Raw genomic sequence first — 23,540 nt, forward strand, 5'->3', positions numbered from 1 at the left:
CTACTATTCAAGCTTGACACTCTCCACATAATACTCTTAGGACCTTATAAAATTAGAAATAACATACACTTCTCTTTCCAAATCTATATACGGAGTATTTCTTTTTAACTTTAATTTTAGTGTTTACTTATAAATATAAATTATATTTTTAATTTATTTATTTATTTATTTTAAGAATTTTTAATGTATTTAACTATAAGATTAGATTATAAATCTTTATTTTATTTAATATAATAGAAAATTTTAATTTTGATATTAACTTATTGCACTCAAGTGTATTAGTATTAATATTAATATTATTTTCAAAAGAAAGTTCTAAAAATTGGGCTGAAAAGTGTAGCAAATTTTTTGTAAGTAGTGATTATTTATAAAAGAGTTAATTATAATATTCGTCCTTGTGATTTACTTAAGTTATACCGGTTGTCTTTTTCTTTTTAAAACTATGCCGGTAGTCCCTAAAGTTTTTAAAATGCACAGCGGTGATCCTAGACCTAACACTAGTTAAGTATTTAACGAAAAAATCAACCGACGATAAGTTTAGGACCACACATGCCATGCAGTTAGAGTGTTTTTGACATTTTTCTCTCATCCTCCCTTTTCAGATTGCCTTTCTCCTCTCATTACGAACACACATGTACACAATTTAAACCATAATTTTAAACACAAATAAAATCTAGGTACTAATTTAAATATCCCATTCTCAATCAAACCTTTTAAAATCTCAATCTTATCTTATATGTAAACAACTAAATCCCTAATTTAGTATCAAAATCGAGATAATATGTAAGCAACAAATAAATCTAAATCTTTAATTAGGCTGATGATGATACTATATGTTTGAGGCATATATCTCCAACAACAACCACTGGTACCATATACTCGTTTCATCTCCATTAGTTGCATTTACCCTTCTTTCGTTTTCTACATCTGTAAATATCAAAATCCACCAAAAAAAACTTCTACAATTAAAAAATACAAGGTGGAAATACAAACCCTAGGTGTCTGTCTTAAGCACCAATTCAAATTTGTAAACCAGCTATTTAGATTCGGGACATATCAAAATCAGAAACGACAGATTCCTAAGTGTTAGCTAGAAGATCATTTGTGTGCATCAAAAGATAAAATTACATTTACATTGTGGGAGTTAAAGAATTTTTAACGAATGTTAGTCGAGGGACTACAAACGTGCATTTTAGAAATCACATGGATTACTTATATAATTTTTAAAAGAAAATGACTAGTAGTTATAATTTTGGATAAATTACAAGGACCAACAGTATAATTAATTCTTTATTTAATTTAAAGTGACCTTAAAAAAATGGTACAAAATTTTTATTCACCTTAAAACCGCCTTATTTAGTACGGAGTAAAAAGTTGTAAATATTAAGTTAAAATCACCTTAAAACTGCCTTAATTAGTAAAAAAATTCTTATTATTACCTTATAATACTAGCTAACACCCAAATAACTTTCCAAACTCTTTCAAAACGACAACATCAAAACAAATTACATTCTCACCCCCTTCAACACTAAATTAACATACAATTCCACCCCCAGAATAGGGGTACAAAATGTAAAATCACTATTTTATTAAAAAAAACTTAAATAATCTTCACCCAAATTTTTAACACGTCGTATCTTTCCGCTCGCCGCGAGTTAAATTTCTACGACGTCACCGTTCAACTCGAAATAATTTTACGAACATAACGCAACTAACTATACACGAAACAGACGCTTTCTAAAAAATGATAAATATTTCGGGCTAAATTTTTAACGAGCCCTATATTCCCGCTCACCGCGAATTAAATTTCTCCAATGTCACTGTTCAACTAAAAATAATTTTACGAACACAACGCAACTAACTATACGCGAAACTGACGCTTTTTAAAAAACGTTAAATATTTTGAATTATCGTTCATACATATATATGCAGGTATAATAAAAACTCAAATTACCTATATCATATGGATGGTTTCGTCCCCTTTTTTACGCGATTTTTCCGACGTTAAAGACGCATATAACTAACGTTTACGTTAAATACGAATATGCATTCCGAAAGTATCATGCTATTTAATATTAAGTTAAATATTACTAATATTAATATTAAATATAAATTACACTTTCATTACTTTTTCTCATATCTTTATATCTTTATACACTCCATACCATCTCCTCAACGGCTCAACCTATCAAACAATTACGGTACAACATAATAGACCCATCTTCCTCTCTCCAAAAAAACCCAACCTCAAATCTCACATATATTTATTTCTGGGTTTTCTTTCTGTTTCTACATCAGACCAGTGTCTCATCTTGTTCCGGAAATTATTATTATAATTATTATAAAAATAATAAGAAAAAACAGAAAAGACATCAGTTATGTGTTCTGGTCAAACACACACTCATTTTAAACCTTAATCTTGTAGATTTTTGTGTTTGATTATTGAAAGCTTGGTAAATATTGATGGCTGGAAGTAACGAAATCAACGCAAGTGAAGCCAAGGTAATATTTTTACTTACACTTAATTATTAGTATTATTTTTTTTTTTTTGGCATGTTCCTCCCAAATTGGTTTAAATTATTCTTAATGGGTTTTGATCGACTAATTTGGTTGTTAATTTACTTGAGTCTTTTTCATAGATTTTGGGATACATCTTTGTGTTTTTTATTTCTATATTTTACTTTGTTGAAAATTTTGTTAATCCCTGATATATTTTTAGGTTTTTTTTTTTTTTTTTTTTTTTAAATCCGGGATAGAAAAATTGTGTTATTTTTCTTATGATTCTCCAAAATAATTATATAAACAACTCTACCCTATATTTTCTTCCAGTTATTGTTTATTTATTTCATTTTTTCCATGAATATATTCGGTAATCAACCTGATTTTGTTTTTATCTGATTTACAAAAAAAGTATCTTTTTTCTATGTTGACATTTGTTCAGTTTTAAACATCAAATTGGGTTTCTTAATCTTTCATTTTGGAACTTAAAAGTTTGTGCTTTTTTCGTTTCTCATGATTTGTAATGGTTTTCTTGATTTTTGTTATTAATTAATTAATTTTATTATTATAATTTACCCATTGTGTATGTTCATCAATCTGGTGAAGACAGATGTTAATCTTTTTCTGCAAGATATTTCCAGTTAGTTTATACAGTAGTATTTTTTTTAATTAAATAATTCTGATTTTTTATTTTTTTTATTTAATTAATTGACAGAAAGTGGTTCCCCTTCATACATGGATCCTAATTTCCAACTTCAAGTTAGCTTACAACATGCTCCGGCGACCGGACGGCACATTCAACCGTGAATTAGCTGAATTCCTTGACCGGAAAGTTGCCGCCAACACAATTCCGGTTGACGGCGTCTACTCATTCGATGTCGTTGACCGGACCACAAGTCTCCTCAACCGAATCTACCGATGCGCTCCACCAGAATACGAATTGAACCAAATCTTAGACCTCGAAAACCCTTTAAGTACAAGCGAAATCGTGCCCGTTATAATTTTTTTCCATGGAGGAAGCTTCACGCATTCGTCCGCCAATAGCGCGATTTACGACACGTTTTGTCGACGTCTCACCGGATTAATTAAAGGCGTCGTGGTGTCGGTTAACTATCGTCGATCGCCCGAGCATCGGTACCCGTGTGCTTATGAAGATGGGTGGGAGGCCCTAAAATGGGTTCATTCTAGATCATGGTTATTAAGTGGTAAAAGCCCAAATGAGTGTAAAGTTCATGTTTATTTAGCGGGCGATAGTTCGGGCGGAAATATAGCCCACCATGTGGCGGTTCGGGCAGCCCAATCGGGTGTCGAGGTGCTCGGAAACATATTATTGCATCCATTATTCGGTGGGGAAGAAAGGAAAGAAAGTGAAAAGAAATTAGATGGGAAATATTTTGTTAGGGTTCAAGATAGGGATTGGTATTGGCGAGCGTTTTTACCCGAAGGGGAAGATCGTGATCATCCGGCTTGTAATATATTCGGGCCACGAGGGATTAGTCTTGAAGGGGTTAAATTTCCGAAAAGTTTGGTTTGTGTGGCCGGGTTAGATATTGTTCAAGATTGGCAATTGGCTTATGTTCAAGGGTTGGAAAATGCAGGGCAAACCGTGAAGCTATTGTTTTTGAAAAAGGCGACAATCGGGTTCTATTTCTTGCCGAATAACGAGCATTTTTACACGTTAATGGACGAGATCAAAAGCTTTGTGAGCTCTTAATCGACCCTTTTGTTCATAGATGAAAGGACCCGAAAAAATACTTAACTTTTCGACTATAGAAGAAGCGATACATAACACAAGCCTATTGACATTTTTACTACTTATCATGACTTACTATTATTAGTCTTATTGCTTCTTTTGTGTGCATCTTATTTATAAGAGTTTTGTGCACTTTCTTTGGGTAGTGATGTCTTGTGGTTGAGAGAAAGGTCTCTCTGTTAGGGGTAATATTGTAATTTTACACGTGACGATGTTTAGAGAGGGATTATGGGCACAATCCCTTGTGAATTTGATCAAATCAAGGGTGATGATCATTGTTACTGAAGCTAACTTCAAGAACATGAACGTTTGAAAGGAACCAAGCATCCATGGTGGTTTGATTGATGTTAAAAACCTTGTACTCCGTAATATTTACTACTGTAATATGATGACTATATTATTGTTTCATATAAACTTTTGATGATTGATGTTGTACAGGTATATAAAGGTTGCTTTGGTTTTTTTCAACCGTCAAATCTTGAGCTTCTTTATTGTATTTCTTTTATTTTCTGACATTTGAATGTGATCTCTTCACTTTTCATGATTTTGGTATGTATCCCATTTTGGGTTATAGCGGTGTATGAAGTTGAAAGATCATAAAAGAATTTCCATGTTTTGAACATGCTTAATAATGTACATACACGTTTCTAATTGTTTTTTTTTTCACAAAGAGGATTATAATTCAATGATGTCCCGAATTTTTTTTCACTACCAATTAAAGGGTATTTTCTAATAAAAAATTTTAAACTAATTGTGACCAGTGATCCCATAGGCTTGTAGAAAGATTCGCCCTTAGGTTGCTTTCTATATTGTCATTGTCATTGTCATCGTTGTCTATGACTAATTGTGGCACTATAGACCGTCGTGGTTGCGTAGGATCTGAACTCAAAATTTCGTACGAGGGTGCCGAGATGCTATGAGAATCTTAATCTACAAAACCATGTTTGTAATTTTTAGAATACATTGAACATACCTAATGCCATTTTTCTTAAACATGATCGCTAAGATTTGTACTTTGTTAACTTTTATTGTTTGACTCGGGAAAAAAAAAAAACAAAGCAAAGCACTAGGATTTCATCAAAGGAGACCTTGATTGTTTCAACCTTTTCACCTAAGTCTTTTAGAAAAGTGTACAAGGAACAATTGTAGGTTGTACAAGTGTATAGTGTGTGTGGACCATTAGAATTAGAAATTGGAATAAAAGCATTGAGATAAAAGACATGAGAATTTTGGAAAATAAATGATTGGGCAAATGGGGACAAAGTCCAATCATGCATTTCTTTTTCTTCTAACTTTTTATGTTAGTTGAAGTCTTGTGTGATTGCTTCTTGTATTCATTAAGGGGTTTGTTTTGTAGTTTCGGATAATTGCAACTAACAATGGGAGCAATATTTGGCTTTGTGTCAATTCTAGTAGAAAATAAAAGAATCTTTCCCACTTGTGGTTGGGAGCTTGGATGCAACCTAGGCAAAGGCCCCTTTTGAAAACCACAATTCTAATCTCCTTTGTTTTTTTTATAATGGCGGTTAGGAGTTACTGACGAAAGTCCGAATGCAATGTTGGAACCCACTTACCCGATCATTTCTCTGGACGAACCAATACACTTCTACCGCCCCTCAAAAGGAAACCCGAACGACGAATCCATACGAGCATCGATATCGCGTGTGATAAACCCCCTCAAGTGACGCTCAAACGAACAAACGACTGAAACCTCCAAGGCCCATGAAATTGGCGGATAACCACAAGATTTTTTTTTTTTACAACACATGAGAATCGAACCCTTGTTCTCTTTAGTTTTGCTTCCTTTTGTAAACTTTTTCTTTCAATAAAAAAATGTTTGATATGGAATGATGAAACATCACTAACATAATATCCTATCTACTCTTGGAAGAGCCATAAATGGTCAGAAATGATCGAGATAACTCGATTAGACTGTATATATGACTAAAATACTCGTTTACCTTGTCCACTTAAACACATGAATTCAACAAACTGACTACTATAATAATTTAGAATAAATTAAGTAGTAAACTTAGCTTATAGGACGTGTGTCTTCGGGCTTAACTTAGATTCTTAACTTTTGTGATAATATACACATTTTACATGTAGTGACAAAACTAAAAGTCGGTACATGATTTGATGGAAAAAACACACCTAATAGATAAAATTTTGAATTTGAATTTTGAATGAGTCAAGGAGAAAACTTGGTTGTATCATGCATGCTTTTTCTTTGTGAACTGTTACGTATTTAACTTTTCTTGTAACATGTGTCAAGTGTTGTCATACTAAAATATATCCGTCTAGAATTAAACTCACTGTTTGTCTTACTCTACCGTTTTAAGTATTGTTGTACTCACTATTCACAAATAGTTTGGATAAGAAAAACCTATTCGTTTACTGTTGTAGTCGGGGAAGTGGTAAATTAGGTTTGAAAGAAGTTGTTGGTCCTACAAAGTAACAACCAAAAGTTATAGAATGGTGAATACAATCTTTTTTGAATTATAATCTTTAAAGCGTATTAAGATAGATAACAAGTAAATTAATGACAATCTAAAGTAATATTCAACGAATTCTTTTATTGATGATATCTCAAAAAATCACGTTATCTTAGAGCGGGTACATAACCAATAACCAGTTGATACATATTACGATCTGAAGTACTTATAACAAACTAAAGCATAGACAAGATTAGAAGACTGAATGTGATTACAAGCTCCGCCCCACTTTATGATGCTAAAACTTGCTTACACTTGCACACTAACCTTCTTTTAATTATGAAAACATACCACAATCCATAAGATTATATAAAACAAGTTAACAAAAAGGACAAATATCAAAGAAATGTTTGAATATACTCCAAAATTCCGTATTTTCCCTTGATTTTACAAATCTTGCTCTTATGAATTATTAAAAATATGATTAAAATATACAGTAGTTAATAATAAAAAAATCTTATTATGCGTTTTTAATTCTTTTATGGGTAAAGGGAATGCGGTTTTGATTCTAACAAGGACACATACAAATATACAATAGATACGACATCGTACAAGTCAAAGAATAAGCATAGTTTTTTTTTTTTTTTTTTTTTTTTTTTTTTTTGAACGACGAATTTGCATCAGCGGATCATTTATTTCAACAATCCTCATCATTTGCACCCCCACACGCTAGAAGGAAACTCCTACCCGGGTTGCTTGGCAACTAATCGCGGGACATGGGTTGCTTGACAACTAATCGCAGGAAATTGAAGAGAAAACCTTCTGCCCCCAGGAATTGAACCCGGATTGTTTGGCAACTAATCGCGGGCCCTTTCGCACTGAGGCTTGATACCGTTGAAGCAAACGTTCGTTACAATGTAATTTTTAGCGTTACCCTTTCTTGCAACATGTCCAAGTTGTTGTGATCGTAAAATCTGTACACAGTGAAACGATACCGGTCTTCATTATAAATTATTAAAAAATGATGTAGAATTGTTTCGAACAAGGAAAAGGTCGTAACCATAGTAAGAAACACATTTGCAGTTTCAATTGACAAAAAACTTTGTCGAATTATATACTTTATATAAATTTAGGTGATTAATCAATTAAAAGTTTGTAAAATTTACTTCCCAACAACTAATTATCTGTGACTATTTTGGGTTATTAAAGAAACAGTCTAGATCCGATTAAATTATATATATATATCTTAGTAAAGAAATCGAGGAGGTCCACAAATTATAAAAGGGGAAACCTTAACCCCTTCAGAAATGTCAATTAAAGGAGAACAAAAATTTGTTTTCTTCGATAGAGATAATAATGATGCCATGAGTTTGGGACGTGTTCGCATTCAACAAAACATCTGGGTTTCGTTAACGAACATGTTGGAGTTATTATTTTACGGGGTTGAACAAGATGTTGGTATTCACGAAGCGGGTACATGGTGTATCAAAATTGAAGATGAGAGTGGCAAAGATTCTGCTGATGACAGTTCTTACTTCTTACAACTGTTTTGTATTAAGGCAATTACTCTTTTAATTACGCATTTAGTTTGTTGCGGGGTTTCTCAGGAGATATTAAAGCGATTTGGGATCCGAATTTTTTTGTTAAGTAAAGAATTTGGTGTGACGATAATTATGTCAATGTCAAGGGGAAATTGATCAATTTGAACGCCTGTTTTTCATGATCAATATTTATGGTCAGCATATATAGGAATTCTTTTGGGGTAACGCGAGTGAGATAAAAAGATAGCATTGGATTCGTTGGGATTTAGCATTAGCTTCTTGCGATCAAGGTTGTCTAGATGATGGGAGTCTTCGCGCTTTTAATCTTCGACTCCTCTTTAGTGGATTTGGGCTTTGTTGGCTCGCCTAATGCATCACATAAAAGAGATATGCACCTAACTTTAGCACGATGTAAATGTATATTGTGTGACCCAATTTGAGTGCTTGATTTAGATCATGTATAGCATGTCACAAACAGAAGGGCATGGCACAAAATGAGAAAATACTTAATCCAACAATGAATGAAGGGGAAACAATGTGATTGCTATTTTGTCCATACCTATATCTACTTTAGATTATGCCAAATTCTGTTTAATAAGGACTTTTTGATAACTCAAACGTCTGACGAAACCAGAGGAGAAAAACTAAAAAGAGTTGGACCTAGGAAACTATTTACCTGAAGACCTGATAAGATTACAGATTACACAGCAATCAACATCCCCCTATTTTCACCAAAGCTTCACATTCTTCTAATGGTTCGCTAGTTGTCTGCCCCTGGCCCTGCTAAAACGAGATATATATCATATAATCATCCAGATTAACAAGGACACAAAAAACACCACATACACTAAATGTCTGTACTTGACAATCTAACCATTACCATGCATTATCGCTTGTAACGTACACTATTGACCATACTCACATCTCACTATCACGCATGGACATTTATATTATCCTCATGCATAGTTACTACTTACTACTAACTATGCAGAAAATTATTGCAGATGCAATACTAAAATTCATAAACCTGATTTTGTATTTACTGATTAAGCTTGGATCACCTGATTACATATGCATCATCTTTTGCAAGTTGAGTTTTTTGGTATGGGTCAATATGGGGTTATTTTTATCCCTAACGGATCAATCCGGTGAAAACAACAAATTTAGCAAAAAAGGTAGAGCATGTTGAAAGCCTCCGGAAATGTTAATTTTTATCAACCTTCTAAACCTCTTTTGTGAAAGATACAATTATTTTCCTATCCGTATTTGACAGACCAAGTATTTTAACAAGAGAAACGATAAAAACGAAAAAGTAATCTAGTGAGTCAATCTGGCCTGGTGCACTATGACATGTAGCAATAAACTATCCATTTTGACCCGACCCTATCACCCAACACACACGTTAATTATATCAAATGCACGATATTAGCAAACGATGATCCAAAAGTAGTATACCAAATATAATAAGGTAATATTAACGTACCTTATCCACTTGATCATCTTCATCCTCATCCACTTGATCTTCATCATTTTGGGCATCACTTATTTCATCATCCACTTCTTCACTCGAACTCTTCTCATCAAATAGTTTTTTCCCTTCAATATTTTGTTCCTTACAAGGGTGACCACGCCGTTTGACCGACATCCCTTCTTTCTCATCTGAAATAAATTTTCAAGTCAACAAAAAACCATGATATATACAAAATGGTTCAGTCAAAAAAGAATTTGATTAGGGTAGAAACAAGTCAGGTAGCCACGTACGATTGACAGAAAATACTTGATATCCAAATTCTACATATTTTTTATTAATATATCAGTCAAAAGCATTGAAGAAACAAACCAACCGTCATGTTTCAAAGATTTCTCCCGTAACTTATCCACAAATGTCATATATGGGCGCCAGCCACTTGGATCTTCATCTGTGTTCACATTCGCTGTTCGATCTTGAACATTTTTTAAGCTGCTTATGATAGTAACATTAGTGTTTGTATATAATATAAATTTAAGTGGAATTCATGAAGTTTGATACACAGTAATAAGGTTCTTACATGTCAATAATATCAGACTTGAGAAGTTTTGATGTAAAGCTAATGACAGCACACGTCAAGAAAGATAGACGCCTAGGGGCATCCATGAAGGCATACTCAACTCCTTGTTTCACAATTTTCAGAATCATTGTGTTATATTTATCACGTGCAAAATCACCAACAAAGTAACCATGAAGGCGGTTAGCCAAATCTTTACATTCATCGAGTCTCTTGGCCATCATGAGGTTATCATTCGAAGTAGAAGCCGCCGACAAGTAACGTTCATGAGCCTAGTCAAAAGGCAAATTTTCTTATAAATATTATTCAAAGTAAGCCGCCGACACCAAATCTTTACCTATGCCCGTGTTTAGAAACTTTAATTTATCAGAGGGATACTAATAATACCAGTTTAATTCCCTTCCTCTTAGCTCTAAAAAGTGAAACTATTTAGTCTCTTTAGTTTATTTCTTCTTTTTTTTCAGCTCAAGAACACAAAACGGAAAGAGTGAACATCTCCCTTTGGTTTTCTTTTCTTTCCCTTCCTTCTTTCTCCATCTTATCTTATAAAAGTAGAGAATGGAACATAAAAAAGATGCATAAAAAGTGATGTATACTCCATTAATTTGCATATATATGTTTGTACATGTGACATTGTTATGACAATTTGCCTAGCGCACCAACACTAGCGGAAGCGAGGATATAATTGTTTGAGACAAACTTACGAGAAATAATAGAAAGCAAATAAAGTAACTGATAACACGACGATTTAACGTGGTTCGGCACCTGCCTACGTCCACCCCAAGAGTCTCCTTTATTCTTATAATATAAAAGAACCCGGTACAAGAAAAAGTACACTATGAGTTAAACCCAAACCCAAGCCCCTTAGATTTTAGGATAAAATCTAAATTTCCCGTACACCTTTTTACACTCCTTACAAGAATAAACTCTTAACCTCACAAATAAACACACTCCGTTGATAAACCCAATCAACTATGTTTTTCCCATTTGTGACTTGATCCTTTCTCTGGATCACTTGATCCTTTCTTGGATGATCTTCTGCGTACTACATAACTATCTATTTATATTGTTTTCTCCAAATGTGAATACTATGTATGAAAGCAGCTTAAAAATAATACCATATAATTCACCATTTGTATGCATGCCTAATAAATCTTGGCCACATGCACGATGCCTTTTAGCCTACCTTTAATTTTGACTTTGCTTCCTTGAATTTGAGCCAACAATATTTTCCAATAGTTCACATGCAACAAACCATATTCCATTTAATATTTGTCAACTTGATAAATGTGAGACATCAAATTTGAACAACTGTTCAACAATCTCCACCTTGACGAACATTTATCATCTTCGTCTCCGAAAATACTATCACCCAGTACTTCCACCATTGGCCTCCTTATCCCCGCTACACACACCTTGAACCACCTCGGTCCTGAACCCTGATTCAAATAAAACGGCCAATAATCATGTGCAGCTAACCCTGTAGTTGACACCGGAGAGGAGTCTCGAATCACCTCTCTTACCACAGTAGGATTTTCCTTCTCACCATCGTCTACCTTGGTCTAACATGTCCCAACATGTTCCCGACCTGTTTCCCGCGTGCACGCTTTCAAAACCTTCGAGACACGAGTACATTTTGTACTCGCCACCAGACGATATAAACCCTTATACTTCTATCTCTTCAGGACCTTCACGCCACGTGTGATTTTCATAACTCCACCTACGGCCTAATAACCGTATCCTTGAGAATCCAACACGCATGAGAAAATTAGATTCTTACACATCCTTGGTGTGTACGCCACACCACCAAGAGCGTAAGCAGCTCCGTGAAACAATTTTATTTTCACCATGCAAACACCCTCAACATCACATGTTGAACCATCACCTAAAGTCAGCACCCCGCGTCCTTTAACATTAGCTTATCAAAATAAGCTTACTTGGAACACACATGCCTCGTACAATCAGAATCTAAAATCCATTCATCTTGAGCAGAAGTAGAACTTTTAGAGATTGTGAGAACATCTCCCACTTGTACAATAACTGCAACCGCAGCCGATGAACCCCCCATATTTACCTTCACCATTCCTCCAGAGTGGACAGTCCGTCCGTAGTCACCCCACTGATGATATTTGAAGCACTGGATACCCTTCACGCCGTCTTCTGATCTAGACCTACTGTTATCGCTAGATCTCTTCTCGGCAAACCTTCCCCTTCCATGACCAACCATAGCAAACCCATGCTCAAAACGGTCATTGAATCTTCGTCTCTTATCCTGCGAACTGGGAAGAGAGGCAAGAAGAATAAGGGTCTTATCTTCTTCCTCCTTTAAACCTCAACTTACTCAACTTGATTAACCAGACCATTAAACACATCCATGTGTTCAATAATATACCAATCGTCATCCGCCATCTCAAAAGGCTCCACCTTAAATTGCATACCGCCGTTTCTCGCCATCTCCAAACAAAAAACTATCCGATAAACACCTGGATACGCTCTGATACCACTTGTTATGACAATTTGCCTAGCGCACCAACACTAGCGGAAGCGAGGATATAATTGTTTGAGACAAACTTACGAGAAATAATAGAAAGCAAATAAAGTAACTGATAACACGACGATTTAACGTGGTTCGGCAAAACCCTGCCTACGTCCACCCCAAGAGTCTCCTTTATTCTTATAATATAAAAGAACCTGGTACAAGAAAAAGTACACTATGAGTTAAACCCAAACCCAAGCCCCTTAGATTTTAGGATAAAATCTAAATTTCCCGTATACCTTTTTACACTCCTTACAAGAATAAACTCTTAACCTCACAAATAAACACACTCCGTTGATAAACCCAATCAACTATGTTTTTCCCATTTGTGACTTGATCCTTTCTCTGGATCACTTGATCCTTTCTTGGATGATCTTCTGCGTACTACATAACTATCTATTTATATTGTTTTCTCCAAGTGTGAATACTATGTATGAAAGCAGCTTATAAATAATACCATAAAATTCACCATTTGTATGCATGCCTAATAAATCTTGGCCACATGCACGATGCCTTTTAGCCTACCTTTAATTTTGACTTTGCTTCCTTGAATTTGAGCCAACAATATTTTCCAATAGTTCACATACAACAAACCATATTCCATTTAATATTTGTCAACTTGATAAATGTGAGACATCAAATTTGAACAACTGTTCAACAGACATATCACTAATGACCCCCCTATTTTAAGTAAAGAAATACAAACTCTACTGTAAAAATAACTAAACGAATATTGTACTTAATTACTTCAACATAATCTAAATAGTAAACAATTGTAAGCTTCCCTAATTATTATAAGGATTTCAGGTAGGCCTAGTAATTAGTCAGTAGCCCACTTTATTAATAAATATACCTATCTCAATATGGCCAATCTACATTTAAATGATCCTCATCAATGAATGAATTCAGGCTTCTCTAACTCATGGCCAGCTAGTAAAAGGGTAACGACACTTAAGGATGGCAAAATGGGTGGGTCTGACGAGTTGGATAACAAGCCCTGTTTTAGTACCAGTAAACTCATGTTTGTGTAACACTTTTTGTCCAGAAATATTAAATTGATAGTAAGTAATGTGGCAATATTATAAAACTAATATATCGTGATAGTAATTTAAACAATATAGCAGGTTTCAAGCATTAATACACTTTGCGATATTTTCTACCCATTTCCTCTCTAATTAGTTTTACCTTTTTAACATGTTAGAGATATAGACATAGAACATGACCCAGATCAACTCATTCACAATTAGTTATGATGAGCAAATGAAAAAACATGCATTAGCTTTTTAGTTATGTGTTAATTGAAAAAGATGCTATATCAACCTGGTCTCGAGATTCAAAAATAACTCCAATTAGTAACGTTTAGCAGCAGTAAATGATTCGTCTTACCTTTTTTAGGGCATCCAGAAATATATCAGAGACATCATCGTCCTTTTTCATAATACAGACAATTAGATATTCAACTACTTCAGCCACACTTGTGCCATGCATCACATAATGAGAAACTATATCCGGGGCAAGATACTCCTGCATTTTCCATCAAACTAAACTACGTTCAACAAAGTTCAATAACAAAAGGGAACGGTGACAAACATAATATAACATAAAGAGACGAATCTACACACAAGTACTTTTTGCATTACTAGAGATGACATTTTTTATCTATCTATTTATGAGAGGGTCGATCTGATTATGTATTATCTCTGATGGGTCAAAAAATGAATGGGAATGGGACATATGATGAGGGTATAGATTTGCCCCAAGTGTAACTTTGATGAAAGAAACCACCTAAATCGTTTCTTTTCTAAATTAGTAAGCTATTGTTATGAAATTATATTGGTAATCATATTTGACATCCTAACTATTTGAAGTGAAAGTTAATAAATATAACCTTTGGAATAGCTCCATTTGCAACTAACTTAGTAGCAGCCACCACAATAGCTTCTCCATTTGTCTCTTCTACATACTCTTTGTTAGCATCTTCATCTTCAGTCTCATCTGCAAGTTGTCTACAAGGATCAGTATTAAAAAAAAAAAAAAAAAAGACCGCAAATGGTAACACCAATACCAAATATTTACAACCTATTTATTTGGTAATGAGTCACTTATTTGCTACAAGCATATCTCAACTCTAATTGTTCAAATGGCTCAAGTTAAAATATAGCTAAATATTAAAGAGGGAACCAAGATGAGGGCGTTAAACAGGTTGAAAATTGTCCAAAGCGTTCTTTCAATATTTTCAACATCCTAATCGGACTACTCAAACAAGCTACTACACTTAGTTATCAGTTTACTATGTTAACTATTTTATAGAGCTCAATGAAAAAGTAGACAAGAATTGTTGACATGACAACCATACCCAACTAGTTTTGACGTATTACCTAATTCACCCAACCCGCCTATATCACCACCTCTACTTCTATATGAAGACAAGATACACATGATAAAGTCATAGAGATCAAATGAGATTCCTATATGGTCAGTTTCACCTAGCGTACTCACAGAATCTAATATGCGAAAAGATTTACCCTAAACACTGTCTTCTTCACCACAAATGGACAAAAAAACAAAAAAAAACACCCCATTCTAACATAACAAAACTCATACAGATGTCTTACCTAAGATTTCAAGTTGTTGCTCACAAAGCTTCCAGAACTTTCTAGCAGTAGAAATTTCAGGACGGTACCCTAAACGTTCCAGATTTGTTGAAGCTAAGTTCGATCTTCTAAACAATACCCATAAGTCGGAAAGTACTACACATACCTTGGAGAACAATAGAATTTAGTAAACCCAAGTTGCTTCAGACAATTCAAACAACAACAAAAAACATTTTTAAAAAGATCAAAAAATGTGGAAGACTACTCACTCTTGACGCCAGGAGGTTTCCAGAACTTTCCTTCCCTCGAGTTTCGGAAAGAATTTGTAGAAAGTTGTTAAGTTCATAAAATAGTGCGTCCCGTTTGGATATTAGGGAAGACAGTGATGCCTCAGAGACAATATTGTTGTTTGTAATTGAGTATAGGTGCCACTGGATATGCAAATACAAGTTGAGAAGAAGAAAACCAATAACCTACAGTACAAGATAAAGTATGAAAAGGTGGAAATGTTCACGGATAAAAGAAACCCAAAAGTTTATTGCAAAGAACTTAAATCACAAACCTCGTGATTTATATTTGGGAAATTTTTGACAACCATAATGATGTCATCAAACAAACTTTCAATTGGTACAGCCCTCTTCAATTGGAGCTCGTACAACCTTTTCATATTTACAAGAAGCAAGTGCGGATCATCACCATCCTACAAGAAATATCCAGTTCATGCTATTTTAGCTAAAATACTTGAACTAATAATTTGCAACACTCGTGTATTGTAAATTCATAAAATAGCTCTTACGTATTTATAGGTCTATTAACTTGGAAAAAATAGTGAGTGCAAATGGACACCTATTGAAATTAATTAGTTAACACAATCATACCACTATTTTTCTTATTGCAGCTTTCACTTTAGCAATAAGCTCATCCTCAAGCTCCTTCAATTTATTTTGGGCAAAATCTTGTAGCTCACCACAGCTTCCATTTATACAATAATCGAAAGCATAAACGCAAGATCTGAGCACATCTTTGTCTCCGTGTATAAAAAACGTTTCTTTCACCAGCTGAAGAACTGTCTTGAATTTCTAAGAAGATAAGAATATATATATAACGGTAAGACTTTGCAAAGATTAACTGAATTCCAAATCTATATCTACATACCTGATCCTGTCTCTTCAGTGAGTAAAGCTCAAGGTTCATATGGACGATAATTTTGAGAAGAGATGGGACTTCTGTTTTGTCAGCCATGTATTTGTGCAAGAGTTGTGGGTAGTTCTCGGTCATATTAACAGTTATATCTTTCCTGCTGCTCTCAATCATTTCCTAGCAATACAGCAAAATTATTAGTTGGCAAGACTCGTAGTTTATGTGCAACAAAACACATAGAAAACACATATATAAGCAAACAGCATGAAATGTACAGATCCATACCAAATGAAACAGAGAAACAAGCTCACTTGCTTACCCTTTGAGCTTTCGTCTGGTTCTGCTTACGATGGTCAGCATCAGCAACAATGCGCTCGCCAACAGCCTTCTTGACAGATGCACTAAACAATCGAGTCAAGTTTGTTGCATCGTTATGTGAAAGCTCAACTGTGGAATTCTCATCCAGTAGCATACAGATTATACGTTTCCAGTCCTGTCAAACATAAATTAGAATACATCAGTATTAGAAGAATGGGAGGATCAAATATGGCATTGTGATATATATGCCTGGCAATTGAGACCCGTACTCTCAAATTTGGGTCAAATGGGTCAAGCTTTCGGGTCAAATGGGTCTTGAGAAAAATTAGGCTTGGCAATGTAAACCAAAACTTTAAAAAAGGTCCAATGGATTTTTCTTTAGTCTGTTGGGTCCTATACAAAATATGAAGGAACAAGTCAATTGGATATCAATTCCTAAAGCTCAATAAATATGGATAGGTATAATGGGTATTGTGAATTGGTCAAATGAGTCTATCATAAAAATCATAACATGTTTCATCTGTTACACGTAATCATAAATGTAAAAATCAAACTTAAAAGTATATAAATATAAAACATAATCATAAATGTAAAAGTATATGACCCGTTTGGACCTATTTGACCCATTTGACCTATGACCCATTTCGACCCTTTACCCAACCTGACCCAATTGGACTCGTTTAAAAATCTGACCCGTTTGACCCATGACCCATTTCAATCCAAAACCATTTTGACCCATTACCCAAATCGACCCAACCTGACCCGTTTTCCATGTATAGCGATATACAACTTACTTTCATGGCATCCATGAATTCCCATATGTCATCAATGACGTAGAAACTCAGCACTTCATCTGTTGAGAACTCTCTTATAAATTTCAGCATCCTGAGAAGATGAATCTGTGACCGATCACCTTCATCGCCTGCAATTATTAATCACACTGATATTAAGTGAAGCCAAAATTGCCAAAATAAACAAAACCACTAATGCCAACAGCTAGACCTGACGAACGAGACAGCGAGCTATTAAATTTCTGAGCAATTACATGGTCGTACACAAGCGACCCAATGGCACGCCTGATTTCAGGAGGATCGTCAATTAGTAGGTCATATAACGAGCGCAAATCATCATCGGAAACCAACTGATGTCTGTGATGAGCCATTAAAAACAGTATGTGAGCAACATTTAAGCAATACTAAAAACCATTTACAATCAACTAATTATATGAACACAAAAAGGGTGTGACAAAAGATACCTCAATAATTGTTTCACAAGGCTGATGGCGGATACTGCAACAGATGTATCAATATCTTCGGCAAGATCCAACATCCTTTTAAAAAACCTCTCAGTAAATAGTCCAAGAGATGTCACATTGTCATCGACATCATAGACATTTTGTAATGCAAGGATAGATGCTTTTCTCACATCAGCACTCTTTAAAATATGTAGAGACCGTTAATCACATGATGTGTTAACATCAACATATATTTAATAAAAGTTAAGACTCAATAACAAAGCTTGATGAGCATTTATAACTTACCATGTCATTCAATGCCCAGCCAAGGTATTTTAAATACAAATCCTGAAAGAAAAGTGATGGATATGAAACAATCCATACTCCAAGGGATTGTATGCATGACATGCGGATTTCAGGATCCACGTCTCTATAGCGATGCACAAACAGCCTTCAAAGAGGAACAAGGAAACCATTAAAAATGAAGCATACAGCAAACACTGAGGTAGTGTGCATGATGGGTATGTTTGGCAGCAAGCTTTTTGGAGCTTTTAGCAGTTTTTTTAGCTTCTAGCTTTTATGAAAAATCTCCTATCAAATATAAAGCTCCGTTTGGTTACAAGAACTTAAAGCTTTTTGAGGGAGGGAAAAAGCTAAAAGCTAAGTGAACTAGCTTTGGAGAAAAAGATTCTAGCTTTTTACCATTTTACTCTTTATTTTAATTGTTTCAGCTACCCTGTCAAAAACCTAAATACATATAAAAAGCCAGCTACCCTGTCAAACACCTAAATACATATAAAATGCTACGAGTTATCAGATAAAAGCTACTAGCTAAGCTAGTTTTGCCAAACATAACCGATATATCCCTCATTCTACATCCAACCTCCACAAGCGCTAAAAAACAAAATGAAAACGAAAGAATACCCAGTAAATATTTTCCGTATCATCTCCTCTAACATGGTGATCTTTTTGTGCGTCTCTAACAGCTTCTTGTTAAGTGATTCAACACGATCCCCCTCAGAGGTTTTTTTCTTCTCATCAGTTAACTGCCTTTGAGTAGTCTGGCGATGGGCCCCACATATCTTGGCAGCCCCCATGCAGGACGTGACCAGCTGGAGCCCCACCAAGGAAGCAACCTGCCGATAAACTCTGGGAGGAGTACTGCAAAAGTGTGTACAATCAGCTCATTAGCCAAATTAAGCTATCTCATTACAAAGATACAGATTTGGTAGGAGTACAAACCATGACAAAGCAATAACATAGTCCATGCACTTATCAAACAAAACTTGATCAAACAAAGGTCCGTTTTGGCACTCTGACACCAGATTATCCCAGAAGGACACAAGGTTCTCCTTAAAAATTCTAGATTCCTTCTTTTTTGAACTTTGATAGTCTTCAACTCTACCCTATATCCCATCAAGCTAAGTAAAAGCATAAGAATGAATGTTTCATAAACCATAATTCATAACAAAGACAAAATAAATAGCCGTCTAAAGAAAAACATGGTTTTCTATGAATAGAAACACGGATCTACATAAGTATAACCAACAACAAAAGGATACTTCTGCAGCCAGATTTACAAGAGCAACTACAACATCATCAACATTATTCTCCTCCAATAATTCTTCGTGGATGCGATATGTGGCTCCACATGTCTGTAACATTACAAGTTTAGTCAGTTGCATGCATTATTCAATGAACCGTGTGCCATTTCTTCTTAATACCAGGGTACTAAGATTACAAAAGAAAATAGCTATGCTTGAAATGGGAAAAATTAAAAATGCATAGTTACCTCAAACAACATTGTTAAGAGTTCAACCATTGCGGGTTTTGGATTCTTCTCGTACTGTTCGACCCACAACTTAACCACTCGTGGAATAAGTTTGCCATTCCTTTTAACCACCTCTAAGAAACAGATAAGCAATATTATACTATTCACATAAGTTCAAAATACATTTGAGATACAAAGAGCACATGACATAGACAAAACATCTAATGGTGCTGGTAAATGAAAATAAATAAATGCCTGCTATAAGAGAGCAATTGTCTATTACGGAAGCCAAATAAGAATGTTTAGGAAATATTAAATAAATTTATTTTAGAAGGAGAAACCTTTAACCTATCATATATTTTCAATAATAATATACTACTATTAACAGAATATCTACCTCTCTACGGGCAATTGCATAAATTGAGTCTCAGATTACAAACAATAAACAAATTGTATGTTTATATTCCCTAATTCAAATATAAAGGAATGAGAAATATGCTCGTTATACAACTTTAATTTCACGCCACTAAACAACAAACAAATATAACATAAGCAGTATAGACTAATGCATCATTAAAACTACTGATAATGATATATAGTTTACTAAACCTAATTGCGATAATAGAATCAGATCACCTGTTAGATTATGCGCAGAAGCTGTAGTGGTATTAGAAGGAGCTGCTTCAGTAGCCCGATTACGTTTTGGTTTGCGATTACTTTGTTCAACATCATCGCCAGATTCTTCACCACCAGACTCAACAATATCTCTAAGTTGAACATCGAAAGCCTTCATCTGAACCCTAGGCCTATTCTATAAGCATATACACAACAATCATATATAATTACACACGTACATATATAACTAAACCCGATAACAATATTCAAAACCCTAGGTATCAATTCAGAGTAGAATACAGGATTTGGAGACTAACCGAACGGCGAATGAGTAGTTCCGGAACTTCAGGTTCGTCTTCCATATGGTGCCGTAATTTTCAATCTACGAAGTATATGTGTATCTATATGTGTGTGTTTTCACGTGTGTGTGAAAAAATTTGGGAAATTCCCGCCAGGAAATGGAGTAAATAAATACTCCGTAATACTGTAAATAAATAAAACTAGAAAAGGGAACAACACAGGGACGATTTTCGGAATTTTGTCATATTATTTACCGATGGCGGGTAACGTATGATCCAATTTCACTCAAACGCTATGTAAATCGAAGATGGTGCTCCTGGCCCGTTATCTTTCTAACTGATGGAGGAAGTGAAGTGATGTTGGCGATAAGGTTTGAGTTTAGGGTATTTTCTATAAAGTATTTGGGTTAGATAAGAATAGTATACAGAGGTGTAGATATTAACAGTATGACATAAAAAGTGGGTTTTTTAGCCAATAGGATTCCTACTTTAATTACGCAAGTTAGTGTATGTAGTTTAATATGAGGATTTTATTTTCTATAGGTGGGTTAATTCCTCAAATTACCCGTACACAATATAATGGAACGATGTTAAATGACCTTAATACCCTCGAATTACTTTTTTTCCCACAAAAACGAAAAACTGATCACCTCATTTTCACATTTTCGATTTCTCTTTTTTATAAACTCGGAATTAGAGATGACAATGAATCAGATATAGATTAGGTTATGGATTGAGTGAGCCTATATTCATATCCATATATCCATTTCCATTTAATTTCTAAATCCATATTCATATCCATGCAAGATATAAGAATATATACATGTAAATCAATAAATAACATTAATTTGTAGCTCAGGTGGTTGTGATCTGTCTCTCTTAGCGAGAGGTTAGGAGTTCGACTCCCTTGAGCTGCAACATTGCACTCAATGTTATCCATGACCTGAAGTATCCACCCAGGTCGCCTTTCGCTTAGTGCGGGGGCAGCGGGGAGGGGTTTCATACCGGCCATGCCCTCGGATTGGTCCGGGTTTCCTCTAGGGCAGTAGTTGGAGGCGGGTTATGCAAATACGGAAGATGAACGCGTTGGTGGTTAAGTCCCCCGGTGATCCCAAACTGATGTCATAAAAAATTCAGTAAATAAATATATTTAAGTAGATATGTATATATTTATATGTATATATGTATTTCGGGTAAGAAATGAAAAATTATCATTCATACGTCCCATTAACGTCATTTTCCTTTAAACATTTAAAATAAATATTTCTCTCTCATTAAAAGGTGCATGTACTCAAAAGTTGAGAATCAAATTATATTAGTTAATATGTAACGACCCGGCTTTTTCGACTTGCTTTTGTGCCTTGTGTTTTAGCGAAACTGCGTATTTGTGCGTACCGTGCTACTTTATACTCTGGAACCTTTATATACATGGTTTACTTCCATTTTTATGTTAAAATGTGCCTTAGAGTACGTAGGATACTTAACTTGATCACCGGATGCTTTATGACCGTTAGTGTCGCTTAACGTTTCGATTAAACCGCGGACTGCGCACACGTTTGACTTTTGTCGTAACCGGAATATTATGACTGCGAAATATTAATTATTATTTTATAATAATAATTACTTGGGCTTTTGAATGCTTAATTTCATTTAATTATTTACTAGATCACACTAGTTAGTCTTATTGGACTTTCTATCTTGTTGGGCTTAAGCCCACCCTACTCTAGCTAGTGGCCCAATTAATTAGCCCACTTATTAATTACTAGTGACCCGTTAATATATAAGAGAATTACCCATTTAATTAGAGGGAACATGCTAGCAAAAATGTCAAGTATTATCCATAATGTTACATGTGATCCTAGCATAAGTACCTACTTTAGACAAGCATTAACCAAAAAGTAGCATTTTGTCCCCCCTTGTCCCCCACCACCATTCCCTCCCTCATTTCACTATAACTACTAGCCATAATACATTCATTTAACACTTGCTCTCATTTGAATTTCACACACACTTGCTCTCTTATTTCCTTTATAGTCTTTCTCACTCTAGAAACTTGTAAGTTTTGCTTTTTCTTCTTCTCCTTCTCCTTTCTATTTCGTGGTCATCATCATCATTAAAGATCAAGCCTTTTAGCTTTGATCTTGATTAGATCTTGTGGATTCAAGCATGAATCCTTCAAGAACATGGAAGATTCAAGCTTTCTAGCTTTGAATCTTCACCAACTATGTAGATCTAGATTATTTTAGCTTTAATCATGTTATTTTGTTAAAAAGATTCAAACTTGTGTTTGTAATCTTCATGGAACTTAAAGATCCAAGCTTTATGCTTCAAGATCTTCAAGAACAATCAAGATTCAAGCTTTCTAGCTTGAATCTCCAAATCTTTTTGTTAGATCTAAGTTTTCTAACTTATGATCTTGTTATTTTGTTAAAAAGATTCAAACTTGTGTTTGTTATCTTCATGAAACTTAAAGATCCAAGCTTTATGCTTCAAGATCTTCAAGAACAATAAAGGTTCAAGCTTTCTAGCTTTGCAACCTTGTAACTTGTGTGAATAGGATCCAAACTCTCTAGCTTAGGGTTCCATCACCTCATTTGACTTAGATTGTGTCCATACTTGTTTGATTGATGTAAAGTTTGTAGCTTTAGTTGTAAATGTGACTTGAAATTATGTTAAGACTAAGGATATGATGTAACCTTGGTTCATCATCCATCTAAGACTCATAAATGAGTTGTGTTCTTACTTGGTCTTAACATATTG

At 34.6% G+C, this 23,540-nt stretch overlaps 2 protein-coding genes across 2 annotated transcripts; one reads left to right on the forward strand and one right to left on the reverse strand.

Moving 5' to 3' along the window:
• Positions 1–2,171: 2,171 nt before the first annotated feature.
• LOC139873067 (gibberellin receptor GID1B-like) lies at positions 2,172–4,760 on the forward strand. The gene is made up of 2 exons (XM_071860998.1): positions 2,172–2,502; positions 3,215–4,760. Exons 1-2 carry the CDS (start codon positions 2,464–2,466, stop codon positions 4,211–4,213), a joined length of 1,038 nt encoding a protein of 345 aa, XP_071717099.1. The 5' UTR covers positions 2,172–2,463; the 3' UTR covers positions 4,214–4,760.
• Positions 4,761–8,425: 3,665 nt separating this feature from the next.
• Positions 8,426–20,987, reverse strand: LOC139873068 (sister-chromatid cohesion protein 3-like). Its single transcript, XM_071860999.1, has 23 exons — positions 20,799–20,987; positions 20,503–20,677; positions 19,888–20,000; positions 19,658–19,750; positions 19,338–19,501; positions 19,020–19,256; positions 18,402–18,546; positions 18,117–18,295; positions 17,864–18,009; positions 17,656–17,783; positions 16,863–17,036; positions 16,559–16,720; positions 16,282–16,482; positions 15,966–16,103; positions 15,673–15,876; positions 15,425–15,569; positions 14,698–14,804; positions 14,196–14,333; positions 10,277–10,545; positions 10,073–10,188; positions 9,712–9,887; positions 8,905–9,011; positions 8,426–8,594 (listed from the first exon to the last, which is right to left on the reverse strand). The coding sequence occupies exons 1-22, from the start codon at positions 20,841–20,843 to the stop codon at positions 8,940–8,942; spliced, it is 3,327 nt and encodes a 1,108-aa protein (XP_071717100.1). The 5' UTR covers positions 20,844–20,987; the 3' UTR covers positions 8,426–8,594; positions 8,905–8,939.
• Between the last annotated feature and the right edge of the window lie 2,553 nt (positions 20,988–23,540).

This window comes from Rutidosis leptorrhynchoides, chromosome 10 (genome assembly GCF_046630445.1).
Source record: "Rutidosis leptorrhynchoides isolate AG116_Rl617_1_P2 chromosome 10, CSIRO_AGI_Rlap_v1, whole genome shotgun sequence".
Classification (NCBI taxonomy): domain Eukaryota; kingdom Viridiplantae; phylum Streptophyta; class Magnoliopsida; order Asterales; family Asteraceae; genus Rutidosis; species Rutidosis leptorrhynchoides.